The following is a 20,863-nucleotide window of genomic DNA, read 5'->3' as shown; positions in this document are numbered from 1 at the left end:
CGTGTGGGGTGTGTGGGTGTGTGTGTGTGTGGTGTGTGGGTGTGTGTGTATGTTTGTGTGCATGTGTGTGGGGGTGTGTGTGTGTGTATGCGTGTGTGTGTGGTGTGTGCGTATGGGGATGTGTGTGTGTGTGTCATATATATGTAATAAGAGCAATAATTTTGTCATTAATATTATCCAATTTCTGGATCAACCTCTCTAAAAATTAAGAACTGGTGTAGTAGGTTTCTGTTGAGATCATGATGCCAACGAATATATTTTTATATGTTCTAATAAGCTACGGCATTTCTTTTTCAATTTTATCAACCACAAACTTGAGAAGTTTTGTTGAATGATGCCCCCTTCTTGTTCCGACTTTTTTATTTCCTTGTCTGTGCGTCTTTTTTTCTTTATGTGTGTGTGTGTGTGCGTGCGTGTAGGGTGTGTATGTGTGTGTGTGTGCATGTCAGGTGTGTGTGTGTGTGTGTGCATGTGGGTGTGTGTGTGTGTGTGCGTGCGTGTGGGGTGTGTGGGTGTGTGTGTGTGGTGTGTGGGTGTGTGTGTATGTTTGTGTGCGTGCGTGTGGGGTGTGTGTGTGTGTGTGTGTGCATGTCGGTGTGTGTGTGTGTGTGTGTGTGTGTGCGTGCGTGTGGGGTGTGTGGGTGTGTGTGTGTGGTGTGTGGGTGTGTGTGTATGTTTGTGTGCATGCGTGTGGGGGGGGGGGTGTGTGTTTGTGTGTGTGTGTGTGTGTGTGGTGTGTGCGTATGGGGGATGTGTGTGTGTGTGTCATATATATGTAATTGTATTAGAGCAATAATTTTGTCATTAATATTATCTAATTTCTGGATCAACCTCTCTAAAAATTAAGAACTGGTGTAGCAGGTTTCTGTTGAGATCATGATGCCAACGAATATATTTTTATATGTTCTAATAAGCTACGGCATTTTTTTTCAATTTTATTGACCACAAACTTGAGAAGTTTTGTTGAATGATGCCCCCTCCTTGTTCCGACTTTTTCATTTCCTTGTCTGTGCGTCTTTTTTTCTTTGTGTGTGTGTGTGTGCGTGCGTGTGGGGTGTGTATGAGTGTGTGTGTGTGCGTGTCGGGTGTGTGTGTGTGTGTGGTGTGCATGTGGGGGGGGTGTGTGTGTGTGCGCGTGCGTGCGTGCGTGCGTGTGGGGGGTGTGTGTGTGTGTGTGTGCGTGCGTGTGGGGTGTGTGTGTGTGTGTGTGTGTGCGCGCGCGCGTGTGTGTGGGTGTGTGGGTGTCTGTGTCACGGTAGAACATATTTTACTTACATTTTGAATATTGAAGAAGTGAGGTGTTGCTTTTATCTTCTGCGCCAATGAATGTCATCCGCATCTTGTTACATTTGCCATTCTTCTTCAATTTCTAAGTTTTCGTTTCTATATACACACTCTTTTTTCTCGTGCAGGATGTCACTATATTTTCGCAATATTTTATGCTCATTACGGGTATTGTGTGTCTTTTTGGTCTATTTATGTCCTTGGTAATATTTTTCTGTGCTTGCATAGATGTGTATTCTCATTCTTTTTTATCTGATATGAAAGAATATTTATTGAAATAAGAGCAATAACAGGACAGGAGAGACTACATTGTCCCTCTTCTTTTTTCCTTTCAATATATCTCGTTAGCAAGAGTGGTTTTATATTGATTTACTTTACTAGAGAGGATATATTGAGAGAAAATGAGTGGAGGATTGATAAAATCTAATAAATGCCTTGGATGGTTATGATCTGCTAACCAATTCTTGAATTGGTTGCAAGCGACCACTACAAAATGTTGTAGTTTTGAACCCTGACTTTGGTGTGTTTAGCCATTTCGATTTCCTTCCTGCTAATAGCGATCTCTATAATTTTCATCATTGAATGACACGGTAGTTTATGTAGCATCACCTTGATTTTGTGTTTGTATGCATGTCGGGTGTGTGTGTGGGTGTGTGTGTGTGTGATTGTGGGGTGTGTGGGTGTGCGTGTGGGGGTGCGTGTGTGTGTGTGGGGGGTGTGTGTGTATGTGTGTTGGTGTGGGTGTGTGTGCGTGGGGGGGGGGGGGGGTTTGTGTGTGTGTGTGGGGTGTGTTGGTGTGGGGGTGTGTGCGTGAGGGGGGGGGGAGGTGTTTGTGGGTGTGAGTGGGGTGTGTGTGAGCTTCTTGATGAAAAAACACTTTAGCTTAGTGGACAATGCATTAGTTCGGTGCATTTGTTGTTTTTCAATTTGATGTAATGTATCATTTTATTTGCTTTATTCTTCTGGTTGTAAGAATTCTGATATATGGAGTTTCTTCGTGATTTAATGGTCAGTTTTTTAGAGATTTTTTGCAAGAAATCGAAAGAATGGAAGGATTAGGGTTTTCTCTCAATCAGTCGACGAACTAGGGATCTCTGGTCCAAGCTGGTCAACAACCGTTTCATATATGAAGGGATATTTTAGTTTTTACCCCTGTAAAATTAGAACGTCATTGATCGGGTGGCAATGTGATTTTTTTTTTATAACAAATGGGGTGAAATTGGTATTTGTTTGTTCATAGGGTTTTTTTTTTTATCTTTTGGCATAACACAGGGGGGCAAAATGAATTTAACTCGTGAAACAAAACTCAATAAATTAAGAAAAACTGCACCAATTGAGAGTCACGACACTTATTGTTGTCTTAAAGTCATGATTACCTCTCCACATGCAGGTGTTAGCAGGTGACCATGACTTCAAAATAAAACTCCATTACCTCTCAATAGTGTCTCATCCCATATGCATCAACCATGAGTAGATTATGAACCAGTCCATCGTCACATTGCTAAAACTCTCAAATACTTGTGGGATATAAGAAGTATTTTTAAATCTCATATGAAACTTTTCAAATGAAAGTGAGTTTCTGAATGTACATAATGAAAAAAAGATAGTGGCTGTTTAAATAGTTATAAACAATTTGACCGTTATAAAAGATTAAATGACCTAATTAAAACTCATAATATTATTATGAATTCAATTACCAATAGGCCACGTAAATATAAATTGAAATAGCCAAATACTTATTAATCCTCATAAAAAATAATTAAATTATTATAACAATGAGACCATAAATTTAAATAAATATTAAATTAAATGGACACATTAAATTATAACAAAATATTAAAAATAATTTAATAATTTAAAAATATTTAAAACTTATTTCCAATAATTAGGATATCTTTTATCGATCTACGCCTTGTTTATTTGGCAGTATAGGATAAATGAGTGGTGGATGGGATTGGGATTGCTTCTTGTAATAATTAGGACTTGTTAAACTATATTATGTTTACTTTATATTGAATAATGATAGACTACCCACAAGGTTTATGATGTAGTTTTTACTTATTTGCCCACAAATACGACACCACATCTTCTCAGGCCAACTCCCATTATTTGAAACTTTTATTTACTACGGCATTCTTCTCCAAAAACCCAAATCCACCGAAATTCCTGTCACTTATTTCTGATCGCCATTGTTGGGCTATACCAACTTCTGAAAGTCTAAAATGCCTGAGACAAAGGACCCGCTGAACCAATGCTCTTCAGCCCATATTATATTCATCTTGCCCAATCAAAATCCCAAATCAAATATCTATCCCTTCCATCTCCTAGTTCCGACCTTTTCATTTCCTTATCTGTGCGTCTTTTTTTTTGGGGGTGTGGGGTGTGTGGGTGTGTGTGTGTGCGTATGGGGGGGTGTGTGTGTGTGTCATATATATGTAATTGTATTAGAGCAATAATTTTGTCATTAATATTATCCTATTTCTGGATCAACCTCTCTAAAAATTAAGAACTGGTGTAGCAGATTTCTGTTGAGATCATGATGTCAACGAATATATTTTTATATATTCTAATAAGCTACGGCATTTTTTTTTCAATTTTATCAACCACAAACTTGAAAAGTTTTGTTAAATGATGCCCCCTCCTTGTTCCGACTTTTTCATTTTCTTGTCTGTGCATCTTTTTTTTTGTGTGTGTGTGCGTGCGTGTGGGGTGTGTATGTGTGTGTGTGTGCGTGTCGGGTGTGTGTGTGTGTGTGTGTGTGTGGAGTGTGTGTGGGTGTGTGTGTGTGTGTGCATGCGTGTGGGGTGTGTGTGTGTGTATGTTTGTGTGCATGCGTGTGGGGGGTGTGTGTGTGTGCGTGTGTGTGTGTGTGTCATATATATGTAATTGTATTAGAGCAATAATTTTATCATTAATATTATTCAGTTTCTGGACCAATCTCTATAAAAATTAAGAACTGGTGTAGTAGGTTTCTATTGAGATCGTGATGTCAACGAATATATTTTTATATGTTCTAAAACTCTGTTGGATCAAAACTCTCAAATACTTGTGGCCGAGATATAAGAAGTATTTTTAAATCTCATATAAAACTTTTCAAATGAAAGTGAGTTTCTGAATGTACATAATGAAAAAAGATAGTGGTTGTTTAAATAGTTATAAACAATTTGACCGTTATAAAAAATTAAATGACCTAATTGAAACTCATAATATTATTATGAATTCAATTACCAATAGGCCACGTAAATATAAATTGAAATAGCCAAATACTTATTAATCCTCATAAAAAATAATTAAATTATTATAACAATGAGACCATAAATTTAAATAAATATTAAATTAAATGGACACATTAAATTATAACAAAATATTAAAAATAATTTAATAATTTAAAAATATTTAAAACTTATTTCCAATAATTAGGATATCTTTTATCGATCTAGGCCTTGTTTATTTGGCAGTATAGGATAAATGAGTGGTGGATGGGATTGGGATTGCTTCTTGTATTAATTAGGACTTGTTAAACTATATTATGTTTATATTGAATAATGATAGACTACCCACAAGGTTTATGATGTAGTTTTTACTTATTTGCCCACAAATACGACACCACATCTTCTCAAGCCAACTCCCATTATTTGAAACTTTTATTTACTACGGCATTCTTCTCCAAAAACCCAAATCCACCGAAATTCCTGTCACTTATTTCTGATCGTCATTGTTGGGCTATACCAACTTCTGAAGGTCTAAAATGCCTGAGACAAAGGACCCGCCGAACCAATGTTCTTCAGCCCACATTATATTCATCTTGCCCAATCAAAATCCCAAATCAAAAATCTATTCCCTTCCATCTCCTAGTTCCGGCCTTTTCATTCCTTGTCTGTGCATCATTTTTTTTTTTTTTGGGTGTAGGGTGTGTGTGGTGTGTGTGCATGCGTGTGGGGTGTGTGTGTGTGTGTGTGCGTGCGTGCGTGTGGGGTGTGTGTGTGTGTGTGAGCGTATGGGGTATGTGTGTGGGTGTGGGTGTGTGTGTGCGTATGGGGTGTGTGTGTGGGTGTGGGTGTGTGTGTGCGTATGGGGTGTGGGTGTGGGGTGTGGGGTGTGTGTGTGGCGTATGGGGTGTGTGTGTGCGTATGGGGTGTGTGTGTGTGTGTCACAGTAAAACATGTTTTACCTTCCATTTTGATATAGAAAGTAGTGTAGTGTTGCTTTTATCTTTTGCGCCAATGAATGCCATCTGCATCTTGTTACATTGTCATTCTCTTTCAATTAGTATCGTTTCGTTCATCTACACAATCTTCTTCGTCTCCGCAACATTTATGCTCATTACGGGATTGTGGTCTTTTTTTGTCTATTATGTCATGAGATGGTGAGAGAGAGAGCAGCGAGGGCGAGCGAGAGAGGAAGATGCAGAGAGCATAGATGTGTACTCTCTCTCTCCTCTCTCTCTCTCACCTCTCTCTCTCTCTCTCTCTCTCTCTTCTCTCTCTCTCTCTCTCTCTCTCTCTCTCTCTCTCTCTCTCTCTCTCTCTCTCTCTCTCTCTCTCCTCTCTCTCTCTCCTCTCTCTCTCTCTCTCTCTCTCTCTCTCTCTTCTCTCTCTCTCTCTCTCTCTCTCTCACTCTCTCTCTCTCTCTCTCTCTCTCTCTCTCTCTCTCTCTCTCTCTCCTCTCTCTCTCTCTCTCTCTCTCTCTCTCGTCCCTGCGTTCAAAACAACAAAAGAGAGAAATAAGAGAGGAAATGTGATGCATTCCAGAAAGAGAAAGGGGAAACGTATATTGATGTAATTTGGTTGAAAAATGGGGACTATATGGTAATTGGACTCAACCAAATTGGGGGTAAATTATGCAAAGAAAAATGAAGGCATCTTCCAAGCTAAACGAGATAATTAAATTCCACCCTTACAAGTCGAATTTGAATCCAACAAATATTGCAGCATAGTACCCGACCTAGATAAAAGTATCGGGCCATGCAAAAATTCTATAAACTGGCCATTAATATAGATAAAGCCAGATATCCATGCTAATACTACCTAATAAACAAGACCTAGTGGACATTGCATCAGTACTTGTAAAATGAAGGCCGAAAGGTTTTTATTAGGACCAGACTGTCGGAGCTTTGGATAATAATTAAGTCCACTTAATTACATCTTCTTGACCGCAAACATGAATAGTCATTTTTTCTGCTTGTCATTGTCTAGTATTCATTATACGCTGTGGAGATAGACTTGCATGTAGTATACTGACAGAGATTAGAAGTGCAGATGTAAGAAATCCGGTTGACTTGCTTGGCGGCGACAGTAATTCTGTACGCACGGGACACTTTATGCATTGTCGGATTCTGCAAAATTCATGGATACATTTCTTCATAATAGCATTAATATCAAGATGGTTAATTCAATTGAAACCAGATTCTATTAAATCAAATCAATTATAAAATAAATAAGATGTATTTATATTGATTACTTTCTCTATACATCAAGCACAAAATAAATATATTTATATAATTATTTTAAATCCAATTAAATTAAATTTGAATTAAAATTTCACATACTTACATAACCTTGCATGACTGAAGGCGACCTATCAAAAAATACATCGTACATCGTACCAAAAGGTCTATACATAACAAAAACCCTATTGAAAAAGCAAAAAAAAAAAAAAAAACATCAAGAATACAGTTATGTTCATACTAAATTCAGTATTCTGTAAATTGAGTGATGGATAATTTTCGTGTACTTTTCATTTTCATAAAGTATAGAATGTAATAACTATGTAACTATATTCAATATATTAATCTGATGTAATAATTATAAGGTTGCAGTAGAACTCTTATGACAAGGGATAGAGAGTGGGCGTTGGTGGGTTCCAAAGCCTAAACGAGTTTTGGGCCCATTAATACTTTTCTAATATAGAGATGAAGTTTCTTATAGGCTTCTGGGCCCATATAATTTGCTTATCTATAAACAAAATATTTCCTATCATACTATTTCCTCAATTTTTTAAATATTACAAATGTCCGATTTAAGGCCCACTATAAATTATATCTATGCTTTATCATTATAAAAAAATATTTTATTGTACTACATTTAAAATATTTAAATACAATTTCATAATTATATAATTTTTTACTTTTGACCCATTACTTCACGTATCTGTCTCATTTGATTTTTTTATAATTTTTTTTTCAAAATTTTATATTTTTAATAAATTTAGAATTATAATGTATTTGTTTTTTTTATCTTTAACATTTCTTTTTTTTTTTTACAAACTTCTTTCTTTTTTATCCATTTATATTACGATTTTTTTTCCCTTTTCATATCACATAAAGTTTTTATATATGCTTGTGAGCATTGCATCCGACGATTATTTTTAGGGATAATTAAACTATCCTCCCTTAAAGTTTGGTAATTATACGTAAATTTCATATGATTTGAAAAATTAAATTTAATACTTTTGAAATTTGCTTTTGTCTAACAAATAAGTCTATATATTAGTCGAAATTCAACTAATCTGTTAATATTAACAAAAAATATATTTATCTCAATTTGACTTATTACTGACTTATAGTAAGTCAAATAATTTTTTTCTATGACCAAATTATTCTCATACATGTTCACGCGTTAATGAATGTGAGGAGGTACATTTTCACCATTATAAATGTAGCTTAGTTTGAAAAATTTTTTTGACCTGTAATAAGTTAGTAATAAGTCAATCGAGAATAAATATCAATTTTTTTTTAATTTTTTTGATAATATCAACAGATTAAGTGAATTTTGACTAACAAAAAATTTATTTGTATAAAAGCAAACTTTATGAATGTTAAATGTAATTTCACAAATTATAGAAAATTTAAATATAATTATACCAAATTTCAGAAGGGATGAGCGTAATTATCCTCTTATTTTTACTTGAATAATGATAGTAGATAAATATTTACCAAAAGCCCCCCACCCCACGACAAAAATTAAAAAAAAAGAGCGAGAGAGAGAGAGAGAAGCAACAAAGTTTCGTCGCTAGGGGGAAAAAAAAGAGAAAAAGGGAAAAGGAAAAGGAAAGGAAAAGAAAATCGAAAACCCTATCTCGGCCCGTTACCCACACCATCACTTCAAACGAGGGTCAAATTCTGCGTCTCACGGACTGTGGAGTCCTCTGATTTCCTCTTTTCTCTACATCCGAGTGTATGTGTGTGAGATTTATCTTTGTTATTTTCAAAGCATAAACGGAACAAAAGCAGTTTAGGAGTACAAGAAGATGGCGGCGGAGAGTTCAACGGCCGCGGCGAGCAGTAGATCTGGTGGTGCAGGTGCATCTGCGGACTCCTACATCGGCAGCTTGATAAGCTTGACTTCGAAGAGTGAGATCAGGTACGAGGGCATACTCTACAACATCAACACCGAAGAGTCTAGCATCGGCTTACGCAACGGTGAGGATAATGAGGAAAGATGGGCTTTTACTTTTTTCGTGGTGATTTTTGATCTATTTTCTTCAATTTATTGGGTAGGAGGTGGTTGTTCTTTTTTTTTTTTTTTTTGAAATTTTGTATTTCTTTGGTTTTTGTTATTATTTCTCCGTAGCTTGCGTTTTTTTAGGTTCTATGGATGTTTCTTTTGATGGTTGTCTGTGCTACAAATAGTATTCTTGTTACGTTTTATTTCAGTTAAGTTATAATCATGTTTTTCCTCTCGGGAGGGCTCGACCATCACGTTTTTGGGCGGTTTTGTTGTTTATTTAGGAATGTTTTCTTTGGATTTTCTTATTATAAGTGAAATGTTGGTAAAAGATCAGATTTTTTTATCTGTTTCTATTGTTGTAGCTTTTTGACATGCTGTGTTTTCAGTATGAGAATAAATTATGTTCTCTTTGACGCATTCTCTTGGGCTAATTACTCTTCTGTTATTAAGTCTCTTTCAGAAACGGCTTCTACTTCATATTTTATTTATCAGAAAATCATTTAGATGTATATGGCATAGGATACTAGGCGATATATATCTAGGTGTGTGTTTGTGTGTATTAATTACTCGAACTGGGAATTCCTTATGATGTAGTGTGTTGAGGTATATGGCTAGGTTGGTTGCACAATGCTCCAAACATATGTTGTTGATCTAAGAGCAGTTAAATAGAACCAGCATATGGTCCAGCAGGTGTGGGTGTACTAGATAGTTTTGATTTTTAAGCTCTAATTATTGACATGACTGTGTATGAATGAGTAACTTTTCTCGAAAATTCGGGCCTTATATGCTTCCTTCCCTAAAAGAATTGCCCCTAATTTCTTGCTAATGCATTGATAGTTTACATCTGCACGTGTCTCTTAATTCCCGTTTCATGAGTTGTAGTTCAGATAATCCACAAAGTTCAATCCAACTGATTATGTCTAACAGATTCAGAGTTCAATCCAACTGATTATGTCTAACAGATTCAGAGTTCAATCCAATGACTTCTAACAGATTCAGAAACCATGTTCTTGGATTTTGAGCTAATCAGATATTATTATGTCTTTATTATCTATCGTAAACCATGGCTGCAAACTAATTGTTGGTGCTCAAAATATCCAATGGCAGTGAGATCATTCGGTACAGAAGGACGGAAAAAAGATGGTCCACAAGTCCCTCCAAGTGACAAAATTTATGAATACATTCTATTTAGAGGAAGTGATATCAAGGTACATATTGGAAGCGAATGCTTTTTTGTTTGTCTTGAATTATAATGTGTGCGCTGTGCATAGCACTGACAGAGGTTGCAGTCTCAGACTTCTGCATACACTTTGATCACAGTTCCACTCCTTTATGGAGATGCTAGATGCGTATTGCCTTCTCATTGGCAGTTGATTTCTCTTAGGATTTATATTTGGAATGGATCTTTTTTCCTCCATGTTTTAGTTAGCTTTGGTTTCAAGTACATTTTCTCTTTCCACAGGATTTACAGGTCAAAGCTTCTCCACCAGTTCAAACTACTCCGCCAATTAACAGTGATCCCGCAATTATTCAGGCAAGAAATGTCACAACTATATTAGTAATGTGATGCAGGAGAAATGAGATGCTAAACCATCTATGTTCTGGTGCAGTCTCACTATCCTCGTCCAACCCCACCACCTCCTACAAGCTTGCCTACAGCTCCTAGCGGATCTTTGGCAGATCATGGTTCCCATTCTGCACAGATGGGGCTCCCTGGGTCAACTTTCCAAAGTGGTTTGCCTTTATATCAACCAGGAGGAAACTTGAACTCTTGGGGCCCGTCTCCACCCAACGCTAATGGCAGTGGGTTAGCTATGCCAATGTATTGGCAGGGGTTCTATGGAACACCTAATGGGCTGCCTCAACTGCCGCAGCAGTCCTTGCTTCGGCCACCTCCTGGCCTGTCTCTTCTTCCTTCGATGCAACAGATGCAATTTTCTGGTTTCAATTCATCTCTGCCACCAGCAGGATCTAGCTTGCCAACTGCTAATTTACCAGATTATCATTCTTCCTTGGTTCCCAGCAGCACAGGTTCTTCTAGTTTAACATCTACTTCTTTACCTGCTTCAACTTTATCTTTGAATATGCCACCTCTGCAACCTGTGTCGCTATCGTCTGAAACAATGACCAATCCTCTGGCAAACAAAGCTCCTATTACCGCTACCTCTACATCGTCTCCGGGTCCTGGCTTGCCATCTCTGGCTCATCTTCCTACTTCAGTTCCTGATAATGCAGGAGTACCTTTAGCAGTTAGCAAACCTGTTCCAATAGCTGGCCCAACAGCTTTGCCCCAGCAGGCCATATCTCAGTCTGGAACATCTGTTGCTGTGGCATCTGGTTCAGTTCTTACAGAATCACCTACACCTTTGCTTATAACGCCAGGACAGCTCCTGCATTCTGGACCAGCTACTGCCTCTGCACCTCAGCCTTTACAAACAGTGCAGAAGGATGTGGAGGTTGTACAAGTGTCTTCGAAGCCGTCAGCAGAACCTACAGTCCCGGTAGTAACAGAAGCTCAACCACCAATATTGCCTTTGCCACCAAATTCTCGAGCTCAAAAGGTTTTCTTCATTTCTTTATATGCACACGTACAATGATCCATTTGTTCCACTATTTTATGAGTACTAAAATTTGATATCTGAGTGCCTTATAAAATTAGTGTTCTTTACGGGTCTCAGCTAGAATTTTGACCATTCAATTGGGGTTATATGAGTTTCATGAGGCTAAATGCTGCCTTCTTATTAGCAGAATTTTCGAGAAACTGAAACATTTTGAGACTTGGCACATGATTGTTTTCTGAGTTTATTGTTAATGCTATCAAGTTGATTTCTTCATGAGGAATTTTTTTTTTTGAAAGAATGTGGAATCACTAACACATGTAATAGGAGAAACTTAGATTATGCCTTCAGCTATTTGAAGCTACTACTTAATGTACCTGAATAAACTGAACATACCCCAGGATTATTAATTATGTGAACCAGAAAAAATTGAGGTTGTGGTTGGTTAATACGGAATTTGGTGGGTGGAAAAGATGGGTGCATGAAAGCTCTGATGCATCAGATTCCTGTCTCCTTAGAGTTCTCCACTATTTTGCGCAGAATTGTATTCTTTACATTTTAATCTTACAAATGAATATTGATGCCATCCAGTTAAAGTTTGTTGTGAACATGGCTTGTGGACAATATTATAATAAATTGCGGTTAGGAGCTAATATGCTACTTCCTCTTGTTCTTTTAGCCAAATGGAAGTGCTTATCACATGCGTAATAATTACCGAGGGCGAGGTGGAAGAGGATCAGGGGTAAGAAGTTTTTGTATTTGCATTTATGAGTTTTCATGATTATTATTAATATATATCCTCCTTTAACACTTGAAATTCCTTTTATTAATTCTTTCATGTGTTTCTACTTTCATGTAATTTATTTGTGTGATTTACTTGTTAATTCTAATTGCTTCTTAGAATTGCAACATGCCTTTTCTGTTGCATTTGGTCAACTCTCTCTCAGGTAGTCTAGTTTTAAATATTAGTCCATGCAATGCAAAATAATGATTATTCTTTTGCCTTGCAGATTTCACGCCCAGTGACGAAATTCACTGAAGATTTTGATTTTACGGCAATGAATGAGAAATTCAAAAAAGATGAAGTATGGGGTCATCTGGGAAAAAGCAATAAATCACAATCAAAGGATAAAGAAGGAAATGGAAGTGACATTGGTGAAGATGATTCACAGGATGAGGATGTTGCTGAATTGCCAAAGATTGAGGTCAAGGTAATTGTTTGGTTGTTGTCTTGCATGATTGACAGCTTTGGGGAGAGTTTATATTCATGTTTGACTATGTATCTTCCTTTGCAGTCTGTTTATAATAAGGATGATTTTTTCGATTCTCTATCTTGCAATGCCCTGGACAATGACCCGAATAACGGGAGGACTAGGTATTCAGAGCAAATGAAATTAGATACTGAGGTATGCCCCATTTTGCTGCTGATCTCCATGATATTAGCTCTTACGAGTGGCTGATTAATATCATCAATGCAGACATTTGGAGAATTTTCAAGGTATCGGGGTGGTCGTGGCGGTCGTGGCCCTGGACGTGTTGGTGGTCGGTTCCGTGGCTCTTACCATGGAAGAGGCTATGGTGGATATAATAGCTATGTGGGTAGGGGCCGTGGTCGAGGTACGCAGAACCGTGCTTCCTAGGGCAAAGGAGCATATGTCAGTGCAATTAAGAGTTTTAAGAAAAGCTAATGCCAATCTTGTCCTCTCGGACAGGAATTGATTTAGGACTTGCTTGTAATTTCTGTGCATTTTGTTCTAGTAGTTTACCTAATAAAATTAGGATATGGATTTAGAATCTTCTGTTTTCTCCCTCTGTCTACCTCTTTTTCTTTTAGCCTTTAAAATCTGCTTGAGGTTTGTAGTAAAATCTCCCGAGTCACTCCTTGGAGATCCTGGCAAATATTTCTATCATTTGTGTTTATGTTAAGACAGCCTTACATGGAAAGGTAATGGTAGAATATAAAACATGATTTCTCGTAGATGTTGATATTCTTAGAAAGTGACTTATTAAGAGTTACCAGCTTCTCCCTCTGCAATCTCCCTCTAGTAGAATATGGCTTATTTGTTTTTGGCATGTGCTTCCAAATGTATTTGAGACAATCATCTGTGGGAATGTTCATGAGATAAGCGTTTAGCTCTTTGAAATCAAAGGAAGCTTGTCGATTCTCTCCTGAATTATTCATGCAGGCTGCTGAGAAACACTTCCGGGAATCGCACATGCTGCTGGAAAAAGTTAGCTTCGTCCATATGGTTTAGTGATAAATTGCACATTAGTCTATATATACACACATGCAGAGACAAATGGTTTTGTAAAGAGAAGCTGCATTCAGGAACTTGGTAGTTCTGAGGATTTACTTCAGTTGTTGGGATTGACCATCTGATGGCCAAATATAGCTGCATAGTTTGAATTCACTTGCTGGTCTTCTGAAAGTCCTGCTATGTTAACTTTTGAGTTGGGTAGTTGAGCTACAAGTATCTTAGGCTGTTTGCAGTCTGCAAATTAGCAGCATTCAGAAGAATTGGTTTCACCTGTCGAACTAAAGATTATAGTGTCATTGTGTTTTAGATTGGGAGGTTGTTGATTATTTACTGCCCACAATGATCAGCCTGCCTGAAAAAGAGTCATTTTGACCTATTTGTAGCAAAAGCCAAGTTATCCAGAAAGAGAAGGCCGTTTGTACGTTGCTTGAATTCAATGCTTTCTTCTTCAATGATCTCTTCACCCCTTTCTCAGGAGTCAGGTGTCAAGTTCTTTCAGTCATGGTGGTGGAGCTGAGCTCATCTCTATGCATCCCAACCATGGTATTGAACTAGATCTGATCCTTTGTTCTTGCTTCAAACACCATCGTCAAAGATATTGAACTTCATACGATCTGCACCGTCATGCTCTGAAATTTGCCATTCATTTGTAATTGAATGTGAGCAATAAGATGGACGATGATGCCAGGATTTGGTGCCTAAACAGGTTCAGCCAGTCCGGCCGCTTGAATAGTCTGATTTGGTGCCTAAGAAGACTTAACTGGTTATGATGAATTACAATGCATCATACTTGAAGAATAACTTCGGCTAACAACATTCAGACATCATAAACAGTGTTGTATCCTATTCAGCTAACTAAGACCTTCACTGGCAGTCCGAACTCCACATTATGCATCTTGTGTGTGGCACCGGCTTGTTCGTATTTGGTTGGCCCGCATCATAAGTAAACAGCCGTTGTTTTTAAGTTCGATTTGTGCTACCCATTTGAAATTAAATTACTATCACTATTAGTTTGAAGAAGTTATCAGCGTCAATTATTGTTGAAAATGAAATTTAATAAAAATTAAATCTGGCTGATAAAAATGAAACCTCGAGAGATTCTTCAAATGGTAATGCTGGTTTTTTTCTTGCTAGTATTGATTTTTTGATATGAACGTGTAACTAAAATGTTGTATTAAATGAATTTAGTTCTTGATTGTTGGTATACATGTATCACTTATTTGAATTTTTGCAGCTTTGATCCTTGATTTTGCATTCTTAGATAATCAATGTTGCTGGTTCTAGCTTTGGATGCATGCCAAAGTGTACTTCGCTCCCTTTTTGGCGTTTATAGTAAGCCACTTCTTTTGAGTAAGCTAACTATCTCTGATTTCATTCTTCTAAATCACAACATTAAATCTATATAATTTATTTTAAAATATTTTAAATTATTTGAAAACACAAATTCAAGCGTACCATTTATCTTTAAAAGGTGTTTTATATTTTTATTTTTTTCTCTCTATTTTCAAAATATCAAAACAAAACACTCAATATACAAATACAAACAGTACGTATATGTCCTTTATTTTCTTTGTTTATATCTTCAAATTAAAATTTAACATTCAGACAGAATTTTCAATAGCCAACTCATTAGATAGATTTAAAAAAGCTACTGCTTATAATACTACCATTGACGAAATATTATCATACATAGGCTCAAATTAAATTTATACTTTGGGTGAAATTAAATTTATATTTTGATTCGTGTGTTTCAACATGTATTGATAAGTAAATATTATATTAATTACAAACAAGAGATCTGAGCAGCTCATAAAGTTTAACATCTTTTATTTCTAGTGATGAAATTACAACGAAACACTAATGAAACACCTGACGGAATTACAAACAACATCGTATATAGATCTTAATGTAATCTTCCCTAGCAGACGTACGGGTTGTCACTTCAAATAATAATAATAATAATTAAATATATTATTGGGGACAAATAAATCCCAAGAAATAGAAAGAGTGAGAATTGAAGAGAATGCAAAACTCTGTAATGGGTTGTTGGTTCTGTGAGGAGGTTGAAGTCTAACCCTTCCACCTCAAGCCTATGATTCGTATTCATTCTTCTGTGCTCCATCCAATGCTTTCTTATTTTCCTATGTTTAATCCCAACAGCTCTAGTTGACAAATCCTAATTACCTCTGCTGCATAAAAAGAGTCGAGAAAAAGTCCGGAGTTGGACAGGAAGAAAGAACCCTAGTAGATGTGCTCTTCAATGTCATCCTTTTCACTCTGCCTCCCATCAAAGATCCCGTTTTTGTTACACCAACGTTTCAATCTCAGTTTTTCAAGCAACCCATTATACATCAGGCCAAGAAACCCTAACCGCTTTTTGCTGTCAGCTTCAATTGCTGAGAAGAATTCGAGTCTTGAATTTTCGTGGACTTCTTGGGACAAAGTTGCCTCTGATGACTACAATGGTTGGGCCATTGCGGAGGAATCTGCTCCGAGACCTGTTAAAAAGAAGGGTGAATGTTTGATCTTCGCGCTTTTTTGAATCTTGAGTTTAAGTTTTTTTGTAGTATTCGGAAAAATTAGGGGTAGTGATGAAATGGGTTTTGTAGGCCTGCATAAATTTGCGGTAATTGGTATTGGAGCTTCAGTTGCTGCTGTTCTTGGGTTCCTTGCCTATTTTTCACTCTCGAGTAAAGGTTGAAATTATTTTCACTAATTTCCATTTTATTGGTATTATTAGATTAATTTTCTCATGGAGTTAATTTAGCTGGTTTCTTGCTAATTGAGTTCAGTAATGTGATCCAGTGTTCTCGTTAACTGGTTTGAATGATTGGTTTGATAATTTGATTTATTCCATTAGGTGGTGGGCTTCAACTCAGGAGTCGGTTTAATGCTTTACGTGGATTTTCGGTGCCTTCATTCACTGATAAGGATGAGAATAAAAGTGAAGAAGTTAGTGATAATGCATCATTGAAAGTTGCTCAGGTGCCAGAGGAAAATTCGAGCGATGTCTTGGATGCATTTGGGCAAACAGGTGGTTTTACATAGATATTTCAAAGTTCATTTCTGAACTCTGTTTGCTTTACTTTGAACTACGTGTAGCTGCTCTACTAAGGTGTATGCACTCTGGGAAAATTAAGTTTAAGTTCTGGAACAGCAAGGATTTTCGCAGAGTGAATGCTTGGATGAACTAACCTGTCTGTACAAGCTACAAACAAGAATGAAGAAATGAAAATTATAATATTTAGTATATCCAATTTTCATCATTGCAATAAAATTATTAGACTTTTCTATTGATCCTTAGGTGATAAACTGGTCTTTCTTTGGATGTGATTCCATCTTTGTATTACATTTCCTCATCTAATAATCTGTTCTTTACTGCTTTAAGAGACAAGCTTTAATACCATGAAAGAACGAAAGCTTGAGCGTATTATAGTTCCATTTGCTGTGGATTCTGTTCAACAAGAAGCTCTCTTGGTACTAAAGAAACTCAAGGTATGTCTTCAGTATATCTCACATTATGATGCGATATCTCATATCTATACTTTTTACATATCACATCAACTTTAATTGTATACATTCATCTCACATCCAAATACATCTCAAAACGACTCTCGTTTTTCCAGACATTTATATCTTCTTTTATCTCAGAGATACAATCATACAATATCTCATAAACAAGATGACAAGCAGTGCTGCCTATTTATCTCAGTTCCCCACATTTAAATTTGTCTAATTGCAAAGAAACTTGGTAAGTGCAAGATAGATCTGTATGGTTATCACCTCAGACCTTTCAACGCCCTCTCTATGAGCAGCATAACATAATTTTTTCTGGGATAAAAAGTTAAATAATTGTTTCCCTTTTTATGGCTTTTTCAGTAGCAATCTCAAGTATCCAGTTTATGTTTGTTGATTGCTTCAAATGGTTCTTGCTTTTATGATAACATAGTTATTCTCAATATAAGCTTCTCAGTTCTTCATGTGCTACTTACTATTGCGATCAAGGTGTACAGATTATTGAAGATGATGCCAGAGCAGATGAACTCTGCACAAGACGGGAATATGCACGGTGGTTAGTGCGATCAAATTCACAACTGGAGAGGTAGTTGTGGATTAATATCTTTATCTCATTTTCACTTGTCTTTGTACACTTAATCTGGGTGCTATTAGCTGATCCTCATTCCTTGTGCCCAATTTTGTTCTCAGAAGTAGGAAGCATCGCATAAATTCCTCAGCAGCACTTTCTGGATCTAGAATTACTGCCTTTGATGATGTAGGAGTTGAAGACCCTGATTTTGAATTTATTCAATGTAAGTTTAGGTTCATAACCTGATTATTTTGTTAAAGTTCTTGGTAAGGAAAATGTTTTGAATGTCTAACCCTCTATTTAGCTCTAGCTGAGGCTGGTATTGTTAGAAGCAAACTATCAGATGGGAACTCCGGTCCAAATGTGAATAATGTAGAAGATAAAGGACCAGTGGATTTTTCTCCTGAGAGGTACCTCAAATCTCTAGATTTTCTCTTCTGCCTTCTTCAACACTCCCAGAACAAGTACACAAGAATAATACCGAGTCCTTAATTGCGTTCCATATTGACCAAATATTGTACTGTTTGATGTAATAGGTTTATATCTCGCCAGGATCTAGTTAGCTGGAAAGCAAAAATAGAGTACGAAGTCATGCCAGGAATCTATGAAAAGGTAGGCATAATTTTTAGTTGATTACCTTTTGGTTTTCTCGCATAAATGAATGCTAATACGAAGTCATATTTGGTAGTTTTGTCTCTCTAAAATCCTGACTTTTCTTGCAGTTCAGATGTCAAGGAAGAACATCGGTTTTCTAGATGTGAAGGAGATCTCTTCAGATGCATTGGTGGAGCTTTTTGTGGACATTCTGGCTGATGAAAAGAGCATAGTCAGAGGAGTTTTTGGTTATCTCTATTCTCCTTTACTTCTTTCTTTCCCTCCTCAATCCTTCCTTGTCCTCCTATTCCCTTCTCGGCTTTCATACCACATGCATATGCTAACATGCGTGAGACAGAGCTCTTAAGAAAAAAGGCAATTATGACCATGAAGGTCAAATCACATAATCGACGTCCTTGATTAAAGATGTTGGTTATAGCAGTTATTACTGGCCATATATAGTTTGCCTTGTAAGTTGACCAGATACAGTCCACTTAAAGGTATAATTATCACATTGTGTTGGTCAATTATATAGGTTCTTTAGCATAAGAAATGGCTCTACTCACTTGAAAATCATTAAGGTTAATGGTTGATATTGTTTAGTGTATATTTATTATGTATAGACGGATTTGATATGACTGGACTACATTTTCTCACAGGACAGAGCAAGCGATTGCAACCTACTAAACCATGCACAAAAGCTCAGGCTGCAGTGGCACTAACTAGCGGAAGAATGAAAGAAATCATACAGGCAGAGATATCAAGACTGGAAGCTGAAAATGTTTTAAGACAAATTGAATTGCAAGAAGTGATGTCTGAGCTTCTTTCGAGAGGCGACATAAAGCAGTACTGGGAAAGAAAGATTGGAGAAGAAAGAAGTCGTGGCTTGGAAGTGGAAATGGATTACCGTGCAGCCATTACTGCTTTGGAACAGGAGAAGAACTTTCAAGAGACAGCTTTAGCTGAATTGGTGAAGCAGAAGGCAGCTTTGGATTGTCAGGAACAGTTACTTTCTAGTTTAAAAGCAGAAGTCACGGATATGACAGAAAAACTTTCGTGTGAGAGGGCTAAGATTGTTGAGGAGCAGCGTGGCATACAGGATATACAACATAATTTACAGGTGAATTTTGAAAGATTGCTTGATACAAAGTCAATATTGGAAGCTGAAGTAGAAGCATTGCGAATATTGAGGTAATAATCAGGCTCTATTGCTCTACCATTATGGTTTTTGTTTGCCTATTTTCTTTTGATAGAAACAATAGTATGGGGCTATTTATACCAATGGCTATGGTATAAGATAAACCAATGAGGTTGGGATGTTCCCCATTTATGCGCTTCCAGTGATGAAAAATGACGCAAAATGTTTTTAGCTCGTATGCAGGCATTCTTTTCTCAGTAATTCCATCTGTCATCTGCATGGCTGATTATTCCCTTTTCTTTTCCTTTAGTGAAAGATTAGTTACATGGGGAGGTCTGCCTGAAGTCTGTAGTTCTTGTCGACTTAAGTTCTGCAGATTTCAGTACTAACATATGCTGGATTAGAGGCTATAAAATAATGTGGATACCTTGTTTATGATCCTTAATGTGTAGAACTTGGAGGTAGATGGGCTATGTAATAGGTCAAACAAATGCTTCTCTAATAATCAACCTTTTGATTGACTAAGACAATCTGTTGGTGCAGATCCTGGGTTGAGGACGAGGCAAGAAAAAGCCAAGCTCGTGCAAAGGTCCTTGAGGAGGCTGGCCGGAGATGGAAATGGGACAGTTGAGCAGAGGATCTTCTGATCATGAAGATGCTGGACTAATTGCCAAAGAGCTACTGCTTAGGGGCCATGTTAAAAACTCTGGGTACTGCATTCTATGGACCATAAGGATCCTTGCTGAACTTCATGAAGGCAGGCATTCTCTAGGCTGTAGGATGTGTGGAAAATGGAGGACTGGACTTGATGATTGTTGTGTTTACTTTTCTGGGTAGGGCAATGTATAAATCTGCTTCTCAATGAAACAGCCAATAAGATGCATTTTGTCATTTGGTTAACCCAACAAAGTTAAATTCAACCTTCTTGTACGAAGATTGATACTGCATTGCCAATTCATCTGGAGCATGCTCCAGATATTACCGTCTGAGCTCTGGATTTGCTGGAAGAATTATGTATCTGGATCTTTTGATCTTTCTCTTTTGTTCCTTAAGGGAAGCAAGGATGGTACTTAACAGCATATTGATGCTAAATTTGATTTGCTGGGGAAAAGGTGTGAATACAAGAAAAGGCTTAGAATTGAAAAATAATATAAACCATACCTTAACGATCTTCAAATAGGAAATTGAAGACGCGATTAATATTGTTAACTGTTTCCATTTCATCAATATGAATGCGTATACGACTGTCAATTCCCATGTAAGAGAAAATCCTTAACTTTCAATTTCATGAAAGTTATTGTTTGCATGGAAATGATTCTCTGTTCGCATATACAATATTTCATCACTATAATTCGCATTCATTGAAAAAACCTTAATGGTGTGAAGTGCACTTTCTTGTGAACGTATTCATTGAATATACATGTAAATCATGACTAGAAATGTTGTTTGGCACAGTTTGCCGGAGGTATTGATACAGTGTCTGTGTGGAAGAGAAG

At 36.9% G+C, this 20,863-nt stretch overlaps 2 protein-coding genes across 3 annotated transcripts; both read left to right on the top strand.

Moving 5' to 3' along the window:
* Positions 1-8,282: 8,282 nt before the first annotated feature.
* Positions 8,283-13,268, top strand: LOC105156427 (protein decapping 5). Its single transcript, XM_011072547.3, has 8 exons — positions 8,283-8,704; positions 9,840-9,940; positions 10,195-10,266; positions 10,343-11,293; positions 11,970-12,032; positions 12,301-12,501; positions 12,586-12,696; positions 12,769-13,268. The coding sequence occupies exons 1-8, from the start codon at positions 8,533-8,535 to the stop codon at positions 12,928-12,930; spliced, it is 1,833 nt and encodes a 610-aa protein (XP_011070849.2). The 5' UTR covers positions 8,283-8,532; the 3' UTR covers positions 12,931-13,268.
* Positions 13,269-15,530: 2,262 nt separating this feature from the next.
* Positions 15,531-20,356, top strand: LOC105156425 (SLH domain protein). 2 transcript variants are annotated; one of them, XM_011072545.3, is made up of 11 exons: positions 15,531-16,061; positions 16,158-16,244; positions 16,409-16,582; positions 16,937-17,043; positions 17,562-17,650; positions 17,755-17,858; positions 17,940-18,045; positions 18,172-18,247; positions 18,363-18,477; positions 18,889-19,420; positions 19,911-20,356. In XM_011072545.3, exons 1-11 carry the CDS (start codon positions 15,797-15,799, stop codon positions 19,996-19,998), a joined length of 1,743 nt encoding a protein of 580 aa, XP_011070847.1. In that variant the 5' UTR covers positions 15,531-15,796; the 3' UTR covers positions 19,999-20,356. The 2 variants fall into 2 exon arrangements, with proteins under 2 accessions (XP_011070847.1, XP_088734125.1); XM_088877999.1 differs by lacking the exon at positions 16,158-16,244.
* The last annotated feature ends 507 nt before the right edge of the window (positions 20,357-20,863 follow it).

Source organism: Sesamum indicum, linkage group LG2 (assembly GCF_026168435.1).
Source record: "Sesamum indicum cultivar Baizhima isolate 11 linkage group LG2, ASM2616843v1, whole genome shotgun sequence".
NCBI classification, from domain to species: domain Eukaryota; kingdom Viridiplantae; phylum Streptophyta; class Magnoliopsida; order Lamiales; family Pedaliaceae; genus Sesamum; species Sesamum indicum.
This window is presented reverse-complemented; position numbering and strand designations above follow the sequence as displayed.